Source organism: Dicentrarchus labrax, unplaced genomic scaffold (assembly GCF_905237075.1).
Source record: "Dicentrarchus labrax unplaced genomic scaffold, dlabrax2021, whole genome shotgun sequence".
Taxonomy (NCBI): domain Eukaryota; kingdom Metazoa; phylum Chordata; class Actinopteri; family Moronidae; genus Dicentrarchus; species Dicentrarchus labrax.
The window spans coordinates 28,534,287-28,551,785 of record NW_026136707.1 but is presented as its reverse complement, the minus strand read 5'-3'; the positions used below and the strand labels follow the sequence as shown (position 1 = coordinate 28,551,785).

General features: G+C 45.1%; 1 protein-coding gene across 2 annotated transcripts in view; it reads right to left on the bottom strand.

Moving 5' to 3' along the window:
- Positions 1-675: 675 nt before the first annotated feature.
- The window catches only part of LOC127367434 (uncharacterized), a 28,786-nt gene continuing 11,962 nt past the window's right edge, over positions 676-17,499 (bottom strand). For both annotated transcript variants that reach the window (XM_051407282.1, XM_051407281.1), the window contains 3 exons: positions 6,876-7,028; positions 6,402-6,625; positions 676-3,685 (listed from right to left, as the gene is read on the bottom strand). In XM_051407282.1, coding sequence (XP_051263242.1) covers positions 2,468-3,685; positions 6,402-6,625; positions 6,876-7,028 — 1,595 coding nt within the window. In that variant the 3' untranslated portion in view covers positions 676-2,467. The remainder of the gene's footprint in view (positions 3,686-6,401; positions 6,626-6,875; positions 7,029-17,499) is intronic.

Genomic DNA, 17,499 nt, shown 5'->3' with positions numbered 1-17,499 from the left:
GTTATTGTTATCATTATTATTACTATTATTACTATAATCACTGCTCATTGTCCCCCATCAATGTTGTCGTCGTCGTCATCATCAGTCACTACTATTAGTGTAGTTGTTGCTGTGCACCTTTGTCTCTGTCCTTCTGTCTTTACCTCTCTGTCTCTCTCTCTCTCACCCCAACTGGTTGAGGAGGATGGCCACCAACCTAGAGCTGGGGTCTATCCGAGGTTTCTGCTGTTTCTGCCTCTTAAAATGTAGTTTTGCTTGCCGCCGTCGCCAAATCCTTGCTCAAGGTGGGAAATGTTGGGTCTCTGTAAATAATGTTATAAGGCGTACGGTCTAGACCTGCTCTATTTAAGTGTGCTAGAGGCCAAGGTAATGCCATCTAGAGTAACTATATCTTTAGACAGTGAGTCTCTAAGGTTTTTGGGGCCAAGAACAAGAATTTCGTTTTTTTCTGAGTTTAACATCAGAAAATTGCAGCTCATCCAGGATTTTATGTCCTTAAGACATGTTTGTAATTTAGATAAATGATTAATTTCATTGGGCTTGATCGATAGATATAACTGCGTATCATCTGCATAACAGTGAAATTGTGTAATTATTGCATTATTGTATTATATCTCTCTACAAACAACAACCGACAAATCCTACTTATTCCCCTTTAAAGACTAACTCATTCAATCCAGTGAATCACTTTATTCAAATTGAGCATTTTGTTCCAGAAATTTCTGTTTTTAGGGTGATTACATCATAAAATATCACAGAAGGAATTTGAAAACGTAAAAAATAAATAAAAAACACATTCGGTACAGCCCTAAACCCATACTAGTATCCTTATATTTCTACAAATGTTAATCAATTGATGCACATGGAGGTAAGCATGTAAAATATCAATACCGACTCCCGCTACACTCCAAGTCTGTCGTTTTGTTATTTTTTTCATGTTTAGTAAAGCATACACAAAAACTTCTTATCGGTACTTGCGTACAGGCATAAAAGGCTTCAGTGGCAGGGGGAAATAAAATAAATAAAATCAGTAAATAAAAACACCACCACTTTTTGACCAGTAGATATTACAGTAGATGTTACACAGGCTGGTGAAGACTAGTGCTAGACCAATGAATTGGTTGGATGATTAATCTGGCCGATTATTTGGTATTTTGAGATTATTGGCATTGGCCAATGTCTGCACTAACAAGGTCGATAGACTAAAAATTTCTTCAGAGACATCTGTAGGCAGCTTTGTCAGTGTGGCTGTCAGCGCTTTGTGAGTTTTGGGAAGGTGGGGAAAAAGCTGGTGTCAAGCCCTGTACTATAACTCTCATGCATCCTGCTGTAAACATATGCATGTATTTCTTATAGGACAAAATCAAATTACACATGATTTTTCTTTGTTTTGATATCAGCATCATATATTGTCCACTGGCAGCCTTGCTCTCAAAATCTTGGCATTGGCATCAGCTAGTGAAACACCCATATCAGTCAACCACTAGTGATCAGTTTGGCTGGTGGCTGTGCAGCTGGTTTTACACAGACAAATGGTTCTGGTGGCTTTAGTTCAGAGAAGGTGTGCATAGAATGGAAGAATGTTTCCATGTGCTTTCCTGCCACTGATTTCTTAGAGTATAGGTTCCATTTTTTTCTTTCTTAAGTCTTTCTGAAAACAATACTCACATGCCCATATGCACATTAGAACAAATCTGTAATCATTTCTCCTGTTCATACTGTTAAAATAAGGGGGGGGCACTGTCCAGGTAACCAGAAAGGAGGAATCTTGAATAAAAATGGCTTCAAGTTTGGAAAATCTCCACTTCATTTGTCTTACTTAGACTCGCTTTTTTTAAGTCAGGTGTATGAGGTACTTAGTGTACATAGTGTGTAACCTGCAGTAAACAGACATTAGTGTGAGTTTGGAGAAGCAGACAGGGGTCCCGGCAGGAGACTCAGTATGAAAGAAAAAACTATAATTCTTTAACTTTAATTCTGGTGAGGCTTCTAGGTGAGAAATCCCTAGGACTTTTATGTAATCGATTGTTGAACAGAGTATTCCTGTTAAAATGAAATGACAGTAAATAGGTATAGTAACATGGCTGTCAAAAAACTCCAGAGCAATGGCATCTTGCCTTGGCCATGGCATCTTTCTCTAGGTAAGCTACTGAAAACTGTTCAGCATACTGACTGAAGTTAAACTATGTGCTTTGATAAAACCTCATCAATGTGATATAATAATACAAAAATATCAAGCTGTAATTTCAGATTCAGAAGAGAAGCATCTGAAATCACTATACTGTCCATTATCTATTTGACATATAGAATTCAAATTCTATACAAAATCCCCAAATTATGGACAGATTTAGCATACATTACACAGTCACTATGTCACTTTCCAACCAGCCAGCAACCATCATCATGCCTTGACTTCAACATTAATTCTCAATATAGCAAATAGTGAATCTGTAGGTGAAGGTGAATGTTAGCGCTTCTGAAGGATTCTAGGGCTGGTCCTGGTCTTAATGGCTGAGGTAGGCGACTTGGTTTGGGTAAGGGCCTTTGTGGAGCCCTTGGAAGTGCTACAATTGTTACTGACAGTTGCACTCAAGTCCTCTGTGGTGCCCTTGGAAGAGTCCTTTGCAGCACCTTTGGAATTGTGGATGGAGTAACTGCAGGCTGGTGAAGTACACTTGGTAATGTTCTTACTATTACCTTTGTAAGTACCCTTAGCAGTGTGCTTGGCAGAATAATTTGCTGGTTGGTCAGTGTGTACATGCGCAGATGTCACTGAGCTGATATCAGCTTCAGTTACAGTAGTCCTAGCAGTAGCAGCTCTTGCAAAAGTCCTGGAAACATTAGTCCTGATATTTGGCTTAGGGATTGTGGATGACGCAGACTGCTTTCTCTGAAGCCTTTTTTCTCTCACATGTCTGCATATGACCTTACTGACAGGGCTGAGGTCATAGTTTGTGATGACGTTGGTATTGCTCTCCAAACTTAACTTTCCGACATTTACCTTGTCCTGTAGGTCTTCGCTGATACAACTGCCCCTCTCTAGTGTCATCTCTCCAATGTGGCCACATTTGTCTTGTTTAAATACTTCATCATGACTACCAGTGATTTTATCCATGTGGTTAACATACACCGCTCTCACATCTTTCTCACTATCGGCTTCCGTCTGTGGAATCTCAGCAATATGACAGTCACTCTCCAAAAGGACATCACCATCATTGTATTGCAATGTCCTGCACTTGTTTAAAGAGTTGTTGTCCAAAGGAACCCGATTCAGAGGGCTGGTGTCTGGTGGGAGGCCTCTCCTCCTTCTGGACAACCTTAGGACTCCAGGGTTTTCACTTAGCTGTCTGATGACAGAGCCATTATTCAATGGTATTTGAGCTGGACTCCTGATTAAATTTCTTCCTGAGTTCTGGAGACTAATGAAGGTCTTGGGGTTGCTACAATAGTTAGGGACCGGCCGGTGGTGGGGAGGAAGGTGCTGACTGCGAGGCAGCTCTTGGTTGCTATGCCGGGAGAGGTGTTTGTTGTTAATTTCCCGGGGTCTGCTTTGGGGATGGCCTAATTTACAGGTACTGCTAGGCCTGGGGGATTGTCTGCTGCCAACCCCTGTGCAAGGCTTTACGGGAGGAATGGATCTGACATAGGAAGTTCTTTGTTCAGAGAATCCTGTCACCATGGCAACCTGCAACAGAAAGAGACCATGATAGCTTGTGTTAAGTGCTGGGAATAACTACACACACAACAATGCATAGTGTATAGAACAATGCATAGTGTATATACTTTAATTTATAGTTTAATATCTTCTAATATTAATAATATTAGTAATATTTTTATTGTGATATTCTTTGTTTGTGTTTTTGCACTACTTTGCCCTATTGCTGCTGTGTCAACCTGAAAAAGGGGGATAAATAAAGGAATATCTTATCTTATCTTATCTTATCTATCTATGATATACATCACGATATTCAGCCAACGATACGATTCGATACGATTCGATACACTTACATCATTTTGTGAAAGATTTTAAAGGGACAGTATGATTTAGGTGACATCTTGTAAGTGTTCCATTGACTTGGATTGAATTAATTGAACTGAAAACTGAAAGCATCAATTACACAATATATGGCTCTGACTGGACAGAGAGTCTACAGCTTGCAAATGCTGGACAAAATGAATCAAAGATGTGGTGAGAAAATTAGTTTCATTTATTGAAACAGTGCAAACTGAAGCTTACAAGCCTTTGAAAAGTAAATAAAGTGCAGTATTACAATGAACAATGGAGAGTTAAAAAGTGCAGCAAGTGGCCTGTTCTGAACAGATTCTTTGACAGCTTTTTTAGCTTGACACTGAACATATGAGGTAGCCAGTCTAGCCACCAAGTAAACATAGTACCATGGCTTCTCCAAAACAGCCAATAATTCAAGTCACTAAGAACAACATTTAAACATTTAACTTAAAATGTACCTGTCTTAGCCGAGTAGTTTAAGGCCTGTAGGCCTACAAGTATGTGAGGTAGCCAGTCTAGCCACCAGGAAAGTAAAAATAAACCATGGCAGCCAATAATTCAAGTCCATTGCCTTATACAACCTCTTATTTAAAAGGGTCCAGTGTGTTACATTTAGGATCTATTATCAGAAATGGAATATATTATTCATGGACATGTTTTCATTAGTGTAAATCACCTTAAAATAAGACTTGTGTTTTAGTTACCCTAGAATGAACTGTTTTTATCTGCAGAAAAGTCATGTGTGGCAAGTAGTGTAAAAGCGCTTTGAGTGGTCGGAAGACTAGAAAGGCGCTATACAGGTACAGGTCCATTTACCATTTACATTCAAAACCATTACTGCTTTTTCTTTTATCATTTAATAGGTGGCTGTTAAAAGATAGATAGATAGATAGATAGATAGATAGATAGATAGATAGATAGATAGATAGATAGATAGATAGATAGATAGATAGATAGATAGATAGATAGATAGATAGATAGATAGATAGATAGATAGATGTGTTGTAGAGTGCCAGTATAACGGCTCACACACAGAAGAAAAAGGCAGTGGTATTATAGAATTGCCCGATAATATAAATTAATAAAGAAATACAAAGTCTGCAGTCTGTCAGTAAGTCAACAAGTACTGCCATCAATAAACAGCAGGCATCATGTATGTATGCTGCATCAACCTATCAAAATGTAGCTATTGAATAAAAAAATATATTTCTCACATTGATCTACAATTGTATCTGCTGTATCACAATATGGCAAATACAATTAAAGCCATTTATAAATTAACCTTTTAGTTTATTAGTGCACAAATGAAATGATAAAACATTTTTGAGATTATTTTGAATTGTATGACTACTGTCAAATGTTGGTGGGTTGTATTGTTTTGTGTCATCAAGAGTTGTATCACCCTTAACAGTTGAAAGAGACTTTGTGCCTTGAGGATGTTGCCTTATACGACCTGTTATTTAAAAAGGTCCAGTGTGTAACATTTAGGATCTATTATCAGAAATAGAATATATTATTCATAGACATGTTTTCATTAGTGTAAATCACCTTAAAATAAGACTTGTGTTTTAGTTACCCTAGAATGAACTGTTTTTATCTGCAGAAAAGTCATGTTCTATGCAGTGTGGCACGTAGTGTAAAAGCGCTTAGAGTGGTTGGAAGACTAGAAAGGCTGTGGCTCAGAGGAAGAGCGGGTCGTCCACTAATCGGAAGGTTGGTGGTTTGATCCCCAGTTCCTCCCGCCACATGTCGAAGTATCCTTGAGCAAGACACTGAACCCCAAATTGCTCTTGTTGTGAATGCGTTAGTTTTTGTTCCATGGCCTTTGCCATCCCTGAGTGAATGTGTGTGAAAGGGTGAATGTGGCACGAAGTGTAAAAGCACCTTGATGGGTCGGAAGACTAGAAAGGCGCTATAAGTACAGGTCCATTTATCATTTACCATTCCAAATAAAACAAGGTATTAATATAAATAATATAAAGTGTTATGTTTTGTGTGTGGCCCATGTAGTCACATATCTTAGTGCTGATTTTGAATCACTGGGTCTCATAACATGAAAGCTTCTAAACAATAAAATAATGTAAAAGTAATTGTTGGTCATTGTCAATGATAAAATCCTGTTAGCTTAAGTTTTGATCATACTGGATGCTGGATGTTTTGTGCTGTGGATAAACTGCTAGTAGACCCTGCATCCAGGTCTTTCCATGATAGCCCTTTGCTTTTACTGTTTATGTTCTGCAATTTTAAATGTGTGATCAACATGATAAAGAGAATACTGCTCCACAATTCACTGAACTCTCCAATGTGTACTATTTTCAAATTCAGTCTTCATAATTGATGATACAACAAGACATCTTTCAAACAGAGAAGCATGTAGAAAGGATTATCAGACCTTGTTTGTCCTCCTGAACTGTAGGGAGAGCTCGCTAGGTCTCAGGAGGTGTCCCTCAGCTTCCTCTCTCCTGTCTTCCTCCATCCCCTCTTTCCTCATCCTCTGCAGTTCCTCCTCTCTCCTCTCCCTCTCCTTCCTCCTCTGTGCCCGGGAGGTTAGAGGGCAAAAGGAGTTGACCGCTGCAGAGCCTCCACTCCCTCTCAGAGATCTAGAGTCTTGCTGTACTGCAATGCGAGAGAGATACAGAGGCACAAACACAGACAGATGGAGAGGCAGAAAAATATATTTATCTGAGATACAAACAAAGAAACAAATGTGAGTGCAGCATTTTGTTTGATAAATTAATCCTCTATTTCATTTAAAGTTTCTTCAATCATTAAGAAATTACACACTCAAAAAGATTGATACGATGATATGTGTACTTAACTAAATACTCCCCCCCAGCCCTGAATTACTCTCCTCACAGATAAGTACCTCTTGCTACTCTACTGAAAATGCTCATGTTCTTCTCCTCAGTAGCAGTCCTGTGATTGGTCGAAAGACAGGAAGTAACATGCTGAGTGCCACCTGGCTCTTTTGCTTGTCCACTCGCTAGGAAGGCCATGTTGCTGGGCAGTGCTGCCGAGCCTGAAAAGAAAAAGGATATGCCTTCATTCATTTTAATGTAAAAAAATTGAAAAAATTATTTCCAGATGTACTAACATGAAATAACAGAAAGTATGGACCTGGGTTTTACTTTTCCATTACCCTAATTTGAATAACTTTCTACAAACAATAGTTTTCAGTTGATCGACCAATGTTATCCATGGCGGTTTCAATGGGTGATGCTCATTGATTATGTCCAGGAAAAACAAAGGAATTTCTTAAGATGTACCACTATATAAATATATATATAAAATATACTATATCTATAAGTAGATATAAATACACTAAACATTATATACATTTGTGAAAATCTGGAGTTGTGTGCAATAGTGACAAAGCCCAGTGGGCTGAAGCAGCAGACAGGTACTTGGATCACCAGAAGGGCTGTAAGTTTGGCAGTTACAGAAGCAAAAGCCTGGGAGCGGGAGGAGTTTGGAGATGAAGATTTAGGGGAAGCCTCACCCATATCCCTGGCAGAGGTTGCTGAGGTAAATGGTAAATGGTAAATGGACCTGTCTTCCGACCACTAAAAGTCCTTTTACACTACGTGCCACATTCACCCTTTCACACACAGTGATGGCAAAGCCCATCGAACAGAAACTAATGCATTTATACACATCCACACACAGCATCAGGAGCAGTTCGGGGTTCATTATCTTGCTCAAGGATAATTCGACATGTGGCAGGAGCAGCCGGGGATCGAACCAACAACCTTCTGACGACCCGCTCTGCCTCTGCGCCACAGCCGCCCGTAGTCAAGAAGTTCCTTAACACCAGGTGCGGATGAGATTGGCCCTTTATCAGGCTGCCCCAAACAAGTCCATCAAGACGCTACAATTAATTCAGAATGCTGCAGCACGAGTACTGACAGGAACTAGGGAAAGGAAAAGTAAATATTTCTCCTGCATTAGCCTCTTTGCACTGGCTCCCTGTAAAAGTCAGAATAGAATTTAAAATCCCCTTCACCTACAGAGCTCTTCATGGTCAGGTACATTCATATCTTCAAGATCTCATAGTACTCTATTACCCCACTAGAACACTGCACTCTTTAAATGCAGGGCTACTTGTGGTTCCTTTAGTTAAATTAAGTTGAGTTTAGTTAAAAGTAGAACCAGCTGTGCTTGCACATAGTGGGAACTGTTGGGTCTCTGTGAATAGTGTCCTGAAATAACCTTTGTTATGAATTGGCACTATGCAAATTGAATTGAACTGAAATGGCTCTGGTTATTGCCGGGGTGTCTTGGCAGCGGAGGTGCAGTTGTTCCCATTCTTAAAAAGGGGGACCGGAGGGTGTCCTCCAATTATTTGGGAATCATACTCCTCAGCCTCCCCGGGGGAAGTTTTTCCAGAGTGCTGGAAAGAAAGTCCAACCATCCAGTCTACATTTGTTCCTGTAATGGGCGTGAGAAATTCCTCAGAGGCAGCAGAGTCCACGTCCTCCGCAGCAAAAGAGGAAGATGAGCAGGAAGAGGCAGCCACACCGGTGCCCCCCCCCCACCACCAGAGGATCAGAAGGTCCATCAGCAGATGGGCCCGCAGAAGGCGGGAGTGAGGACGGGGCAGGCTGGTCAGGATGCAGACGGTGAAAGTCAAAAATGAGCCGAGGATCCACAATGAACCGAGCCGGCACCCAGGAACGCTCCTCCGGACCGTACCCCTCCCAATCCACAAGATACTGCATCCCACGTCCACGGCGGCGAGAGCGAAGGAGGTGCCTGACAGCATACACCGGACCGCCATCAACGAGCTGAGGAGGCGGAGGAGGCGGCATGGGAGGAACCAGAGGACTCTCTCGGACTGGCTTGATCCTGGAGACATGGAACGTCGGGTGAATCTTCATGGACCGGGGAAGCCGAAGACGTACCGCCTCAGGGTTGATGATGCGAGCAATGGGAAAGGGCCCAACAAACCTGGGAGCCAGCTTGCGGTTCTCCACCTTTAGGGGCAAGTCACGGGAGGAGAGCCAGACCCTCTGGCCAACCTGGTAGGCGGGAGCAGGCGTGCGGTGCTTGTTGGCGGCAGCAGCGTAGCGGTCAGCAGACCTGAGGAGAGCAGTACGTGCCTGGTCCCAGGTGCTCCGGCAACGGTGAACAAAGGCTTGTGCCGATGGGCAGGCAGTCTCCCTCTCTTGGTTGGCAAATAGTGGAGGCTGATAGCCATAGGCGCACTTGAAGGGAGAAAGTCCAGTAGAAGAGCAGGTGAGGGTGTTGTGGGCATATTCTACCCAGATCAGTTGTTCAGACCAGGAAGCAGGGTTGTGGTTGATCAAGCAGCGAAGAGTGGTTTCCAGGTCCTGGTTCATTCTCTCTGTCTGCCCATTGGACTGGGGGTGGAAGCCAGAAGACAGACTGACAGAGGCCCCAACTAGACTGCAGAACTCCTTCCAGAACATGGATGTGAACTGGGGCCCCCGGTCGGAGACAATGTCAGTGGGCAGTCCATGGAGACGAAAGATGTTCTTGAGAACCAGTTCAGCTGTCTCTTTGGCAGAGGGAAGCTTGTGAGGATGGCAGTGTGACCTTTGGAAGTAGGTAGGCCAGTTACAAAGTCCAGGGAGATGTGTGACCATGGGCAATGAGGAACAGGTAATGGGTGCAGGAAGCCGGCTGGTGGACGACGAGAGGTCTTGTTCTGGTTGCACACAGGACAGGCGTTGACATAGCCTCGGACGTCCTCCTCCATTGATGACCACCAGAAGCGCTGCTGCAGGAAGTCTCGGGTCCGCTGAATGCCAGGGTGGCAGGTGAGCCGGGAAGCATGCCCCCACTGGAGCACATCGGAGCGGAGGTGAGCCGGAACAAACAAACGGTCAGGGGGACAGGAACTAGGACCAGGCTGGTCCTCAGTGGCGGCCCGCACCCTCTCCTCTATCTCCCAAGTGACCGAAGCATCAAGACAGGAGGCTGGGACGATGGTGGAGGGCTCAACCGTTTCATCAGGACACTCAGGAAACTGCCGGGAAAGTGCATCTGGTTTGATGTTACGAGACCCGGGTCGATAGGACAGTGTGAAGTTAAACCTGTCAAAGAACAGTGACCAGCGGGCCTGTCTGGAATTCAGTCTCTTGGCAGATCGAATATATTCCAGGTTGCAATGATCAGTCCACACAATGAATGGCACCTTGGCTCCCTCTAGCCAGTGGCGCCACTCCTCCAAGGCCAGTTTCACCGGCAGAAGCTCCCTGTTACCAATATCATAGTTCCTTTCCGCGGGAGTTAGGCGGCGAGAGAAAAAGGCACAGGGGTGGACCTTCTGGTCGACGGTGGATCGCTGTGACAGAACCGCCCCCACCCCCACGCTGGATGCGTCCGCCTCCACAATGAACTGGCGATCAGGGTCGGGGATCTGGAGGATGGGAGCAGTGGAAAAGCGAGTCTTGAGGGTGTCGAAGGCGCCTTGTGCTTCGTCAGTCCAGCGGAAGGATGTCTTGGATGAGGTGAGGGCCGAGAGGGGAGAGGCAATGGAGCTGAAACCTCTGATGAAACGCCGGTAGAAATTGGTAAACCCCAGGAAACGCTGCAGTTGCTTGCGTGTCTCCGGAACTGGCCAGGAGGTCACTGCAGAGACCTTAGCTGGATCCATCTGCAAGCAGTCCTTGGCAATGATGTATCCCAGGAAGGAGACTGAGGGTACATGAAATTCACATTTCTCTGTCTTGACATACAGGGAATTGTCCAAGAGGCGGCGGAGGACAGATCTGACGTGAGTGACATGCTCCCCCTGGTTACGAGAAAAATCCAGGTAAACGAAGACAAACTTGTTTAGCATATCCCGGAGCAGGTCGTTGACCAAAGTTTGGAAGACGGCGTTGGTCAAACCAAAGGGCATCACCAGATATTCATAATGTCCAGTTGGTGTGTTGAAGGCCGTCTTCCACTCATCTCCCTCCCTGATGCGAACCAGATGATAAGCATTCCTCAAGTCGAGCTTGGAGAACACTGTTGCCCCCTGCAGCAGTTCAAAGGCTGTGGAGAGGAGTGGGAGGGGGTAGCGGTTCTTAACTGTAATATCATTAAGTCCACGATAGTCTATACAGGGCCGCAGAGACTTGTCCTTCTTATCCACAAGGAAAAACCCTGCACCAGCAGGTGAAGAGGAAGGACGGATGATCCCTGCCGCTAAGGAGTCTTGTATGTACTCCTCCATGGCCTTTCTCTCAGGAGCAGAGAGAGAGAACAAGCGTCCCTTGGGAGGCGAAGTGCCCGGGAGTAGGTCTATGGCACAGTCATAGGGGCGGTGAGGTGGCAGAGAGGTGGCCTTAGCTTTATTGAACACCTCTCTCAGGTCATGATAAGCTGCTGGAACTCCGATGAGATCTGGGGCTGGAGCAGGAACAGGAGAAGCAGATGACAGCGATGGTATCCTGAGGCAGGTCCGCTGGCAGGTCTCTCCCCACTTCTGGATGGAACAGGTAGTCCAATCAATGTTGGGGTTGTGCCTGCGAAGCCAGGGATACCCCAGGATGACAGGCTGGCTTGGTGTAGACAGGAGCAGGAACTGGATGGTCTCACTGTGGCCCCCCGGCAGGAGCATGCGCACAGGGTTGGTTTGTGATGTAACCCTCCCCAGCACATGTCCATCCAGGGCGCTGGCTGAGATGGGCAATGACAGTTTCTCTGGGCGAAGACCAAGCCGGAGAGCGAGGGCCTGGTCCATAATGCTCTCGTCGGCCCCTGAATCGACGAGGACGGCGATGGAGTGGGAGCCAGAAGGCAGCAGGAACTCACCAGTGAGGCTGGGCCTTTTAGGGGAGGCAGGACCAAGGATGGAGCTCACCAGTATGCCTCCGTTCACTGGTGAGCTCTGGCTTTTACTGGACACCGGCTGACAAAGTGTCCTGGCTGACCGCAGTACATACAAAGGTTCAGTCTCTGCCTTCTCTCCCTCTCTTCAAGTGAGAGGCGGGTGTGACCCAGCTGCATAGGCTCAGGATCTTCCACACTTACAGGAGCGGTTGAGGCAAACGAGGAGGAGGCAGGAGTTACGGGAGACTTGGAATGGAGGGAGCTGTGTGGCCGGGCAGAACGTGACTGGAACTCAGAGCGTCTCTCCCTCCTGCGAGCCTGGATGCGCAGGTCGAGACGGGTGGCGAGCTCAATTAGACCCTCCAGGGTAGACGGCAGTTCATAAGCTACAAGTTCATCTTTCATGTACCCAGCCAGCCCCCGCATAAAGACATCACGGAGAGCGGCCGGGTTCCAGTCACACATGGGGGCCTTGGTGCGGAAGTCTATGGCATAATTCGTGACTGAGCGGCTCCCCTGGATCAGATCCAACAACTCTCGTCCAGCGTCGGCCCCCAGAGATCCGGTTCCGAAGACCCTCCTGAGCTCGTTGGCAAAGGACTGGAAAGAGTGGCAGGCAGAGGTCCCCCTCAGCCACTCAGCGGTGCCCCAAAGACGCGCCCGCCCAGTGAGATGGTTAATAGTATAAGCCACCCTGGCTTCCTCGGAGGAAAAGGTGAGCGGCTGCAGGGAAAAGATGATGGAGCAGTTGCAGAGAAAGGCGTTACAGGTGACAGGATCGCCATCATAACGCTCAGGTGCTCCCACATTAGGTTCACGGGGCGAAGGGAGAGGAGCACCAACTCCTGCTGAGACAGGTGGCGGAGCAGCAGCGCTTGCCGAAGCCGGTGAAGAAGATCCGGCCTCCAGCAAAGCCGGTGATTGCTCCAGAGCCTGGGTGCGGGTGTGGATGTTCGCCATTTCATCCCGCACCTGTGCCAGGCCCCGCCGATTCTCTGCTGAGGCAGCCGCAGAGGCAGGCAGGTGAACAGGAAAAGTACTGGCAGAACTGGCAGTAGGACGGAAAGCCAGGAACGGATCATGACAGTTCCATCAGTCAAAACACTGTGGTGTAGACAGTTTGGTGTTGAATATTGAGAGACATTTACCCGGGTTCATTCTCAATAACTTTTGCGTGAGATCATCAATACACAGTAGAAATATTCAGGAATCTGACAGAAATGATTCATTTAATAATCTGGGGTGGAATTTACAAGCTACCCACCAACATTAAAGTGATGTACATTCATCAATAATTGTAATACAACAATATAATTAAATAATTTAAAATGGGTCACTTGGCATTATGAGTACAACCAGAAGTAAACAAAGAAAAAACCCCGCTGGACATTACACCAACACAGTACCTCTTTGGTACGGAATTGGACAATTTTTTCAATTCAATTCAATTTTATTTGTATAGCGCCAATTCATAACAGAAGTTATCTCAGGACACTTTAAAAATAGAGCAGGTCTAGACCGAACTCTTTATAACATTATAACATATATATTACAAGACACTGGACACCACATGCAGGAAGAGGATTATCATAATGTCTTATATAGCAAAGAAATGCATCTTGCTCAATTGGAATCAACAAAGACCCCCATCATTTAATCTGTTTAAACAAAACCTAAATGAAACTTTAAGACTGCAACAACGCACATACGCCCTAAAGAATAAGGGGGATGCCTCCCGAAGGATATGGGAACCGCTTATGGACCTCTGACACTACCATATCATAACAGGGTTTGGCATGTTTACATAACATTCACAAAGGATGAACTGTGATCTGTGACCATGGACTGATTTGATTTAATTTGCTGTATTTTATTTTCATTTTTTATTTTTTTTCTCTTCTGTCTGTTATGTTACTGAAATTATAAAAATAAATAAAAAGATAATTGAAAAAAAAAAAAGAAGTAGTTTATGAACTTAACTTTGAATAATTTGAGACTGCATGAATAGCAAACAGGTTTGGAGAGTATGAGTACATGTGATATAAAGATATACCTAATGTAACTACTGTAAATACATTTCTTTTTTACCAGTCTCTTCAGGTTGACTGCGTACCGCCAGTTTACCCTTTGGGCCAGGGGGCATCTGGGGAGGAACAACCGGGTTCCCATTTCAGCCTGTGCTGCCAGCGTCATCAGGGCTGTTATTCCGTCCACGGAATATTATGGTTTCGAGTACGCCTTTGATGAATTTTAATTGTTTAATGTTTGCCATTAAATAGTTGTTCAATGTGCATTTATATTATTTAGTTGTTTGTTTTTGGGGGGGGTGTTTGCATCCTTAACAACAATGTAGGATAGTATGAATAATGTGTCTGTTTTATGCAATGCATAATGGAAAATGGTTATTGCTGAAGGCTCAGTTGCTCTTATACACAAATAGAATTAATAACACAAATTTACCATCAAACAAATAATAATTTATAAGCATATTGATTTAATGACTAGAGCTTCTATGACACTGAACTGAGCTATGACTTGGTGCTAATATTGTTATTGCTTATGTTATGGGAAATTCAAACTCACAACAACCTCTGAAAAAGACTAATTCCAGGTGGGATAGAGAAACTGAACTACAAAATTAAATATTTACCATATATACATAGGTGATTTTAACAGTAAGAATAGAATGGATGGTGGATAAGAACAATCTAAAAACAGAAATGATCCCAACAATAAAAACCATCTACATTATATCAATAACATTCTGTAGGGTTCCTACAGAAATGCAAATCCATAGAACTCTGTATTCCTTATATTCCTTATTATATTATTATGTAATTTCATTTTTGAAAATGAATAGAAACCCTGGATTATTATTTTGTCAATTTAATGAATTTATTAAGGAACTCATCATTTAGTTTTGTCCATTAATTTAGTTCTTCGTCAGTGACCTGTTTTACGGGCTGTGAGGGTGCAAATCTGCTCAGATGCTTGTCAACAGACAGCACTTTGTCTGTTTTTTTCACACCTTTGTGCTGGGCCAGGGTGACAAGCTGGATGTCGATTTATCACTCCTGCCACAATGTTTTTCCAGAAGGTATAATCCTTGTCCACCTTCAGCTGGGTCACCACATACTGTTGAGCAGCCTTGAAGTACTTGTGTTTATGTTGCTCCTCACCTTCCTTTGTTTTGGCTGTCTTCCTGTTCACATTACTGTTGTGATCCAGTGCAGCAACCCACAGATGTGCTTCAAAGCTATCCTGCAGAGACTTCTTTCTTTTTGTGGCGTACTTTGTGTACAAGGAGTGAAGACTTTTCAGCTGTCCTCTGTGAATGCCCAGTGTGGATTTTTCCAGTTTCTTCAGGAGCTGCTTGTCAAGCACTATCTTCTGCAAGTGCTGAAAGCTAGTTAGGGCGGAGCCATGGACACATACTCTCTTCCTCAGGGGTGTGGGTAGGGTGCTCACACTTGGTCATTGTCTCACCAGACACCCAGTAATGCACATTAGTAATAGGGCTGTAGCGATACACTTATCTTACGATGCGATACAATACACGATATTCAGCTCACAATATGATATATATATATTGCGATATTCAGCCAACGATACAAGCCTACAAGCCTTTGAAAAGTAAATAAAGTGCAGTATTACAATGAACAATGGAGAGTTAAAAAGTGCAGCAAGTGGCCTTTTCTTAACAGATTCTTTGACAGCTCTTTTAACTTGACACTGAACATATGAGGTAGCCAGTCTAGCCACTAGGTAGGTAAACATAGTACCATGGCTTCTAGCCGCATGGTGAGGACATAGAGGGACACATTGTCTGACGGAGTACCTGAACTTCTGCGCAGACGTGGTCTCCCCTGTCGAGACTGTCCGCTGTTACCCTAATAACAAGTCATGGGTAACGCGGGAAGTCAAGGCTGTCCTCAACAAGAAGAAGGCTGCCTTCAGGAGCAGGGACAGGGAGGCCATGAAGGCAGCACAGCAGGAGGTGAAACACTGTGTGAAGGAAGCTAAGGACAGCTACAGGAGAAAGGTGGAGCAGAAGCTGAGAGAGAACAACATGAGGGAGGTCTGGGAAGGTGTGAGGACCATCACAGGTCACAACACAAAAACCAGAGCTACAGGGGGACAATGGAGAGGGCAAACGAGCTGAATAACTTCTTCAACAGGTTTAACCAGCCCTTGTCACCCCCACCCTCACCGCAGCCATCTCTCCTTCTTCCCTCTACACACCTCCCCCCTGACACCACAACACCCCCCTCCTCCTCCCCCACCTCAACACAATCCCCGCCTCACATCACCACAGACTAGGTCAGAGGACAGCTGAGGAAGCTCCGGCCCAGGAAAGCAGCAGGCCCGGAAAAAGTGTGTCCGAGACTACTGAAGACCTGCGCTGCAGAACTGGGGGAACCACTAAAACGGATCTTCAACCTTAGCCTGCAGCTAGGGAGAGTGCCCACCCTCTGGAAGACATCCTGCATCGTTCCGGTTCCCAAGAAGAACAGGCCCAGCGAGCTGAATGACTTCCGACTGGTGGCACTCACTTCACACTTGATGAAGACGTTGGAGCGGCTCTTCCTCCGCCTCCTCAGACCCCAGGTACAACACGCCCAGGACCGCCTGCAGTTTGCGTACCAGCCAAATGTTGGTGTGGAGGATGCCATCCTCTACATGCTACATCGAGTCCACTCCCATCTGGATAAGGGAAGCCGCACAGTGAGGATTCTCTTCTTGGACTTCTCCAGTGCCTTTAATACCATCCAGCCCCCTGTGCTTCAGGACAAACTGAACAGGATGGGAGTGGACCCCTATCTGGAGGACTGGATCAAAGATTACCTCACTGACAGGCCACAGTACGTCAGGCTGAAGGACACCACGTCTGACACTGTGGTCAGCAGCACTGGAGCCCCCCAGGGCACAGTGCTGGCCCTTCTTCTCTTCACCCTGTACACCTCAGACTTTTGTTACAACTCGGAGCTGTGTCACATACAGAAGTACGCCGATGGCACAGCCATCGTTGGATGTATCACGGGTGACAGAGAGGAGGAGTATCGGAGTCTGGTGGGAGACTTTGCTCTCTGGTGTCACACTAACTGCCTACAGCTCAACACCTCTAAGACGAAGGAGCTGGTCATTGACTTTGGGAGGTCCAGACCAAGACTAGTCCAGACCAGTCGTGCTAGAGGGAGCTGAGGTGGAGGTTGTGCAATCATACAAATACCTCGGGCTGTGGCTGGATAATAAACTGGACTGGACAACACACACCAGCCACCTGTACGGGAAGACACAGGTTGTACTTCCTTAGGAGACTGTGGTCTTTTTTTACCAGTCTGTAGTTACCAGCGTCCTCTTCTACACTGTGAAGAAGGACACCTCCAGACTGGATAAACTGATCAGGCGGGCCAGCTCTGTGGTCGGCATGAAGCTGGACTCACTGGTGATGGTGGCAGAGAGGAGGACACTGGACAAACTGCTGGACATTATTGACAATGCCAGCCACCCCCTGCACACCGTCATCAGCAACCAGAGGAGCCTGTTCAGTGAAAGGCTGCTCCTTCCCAAGTGTAGGACCAACAGACTCAAGAACTCGCTTGTCCCTCATGCCATCATACTATACAACTCCTCACTCAGGGGGAGGAGGAAATAGGGTAAAGAGGACAGAAGGAAAGGAGTGGTAGCCACTCACTGTGCAATAATAA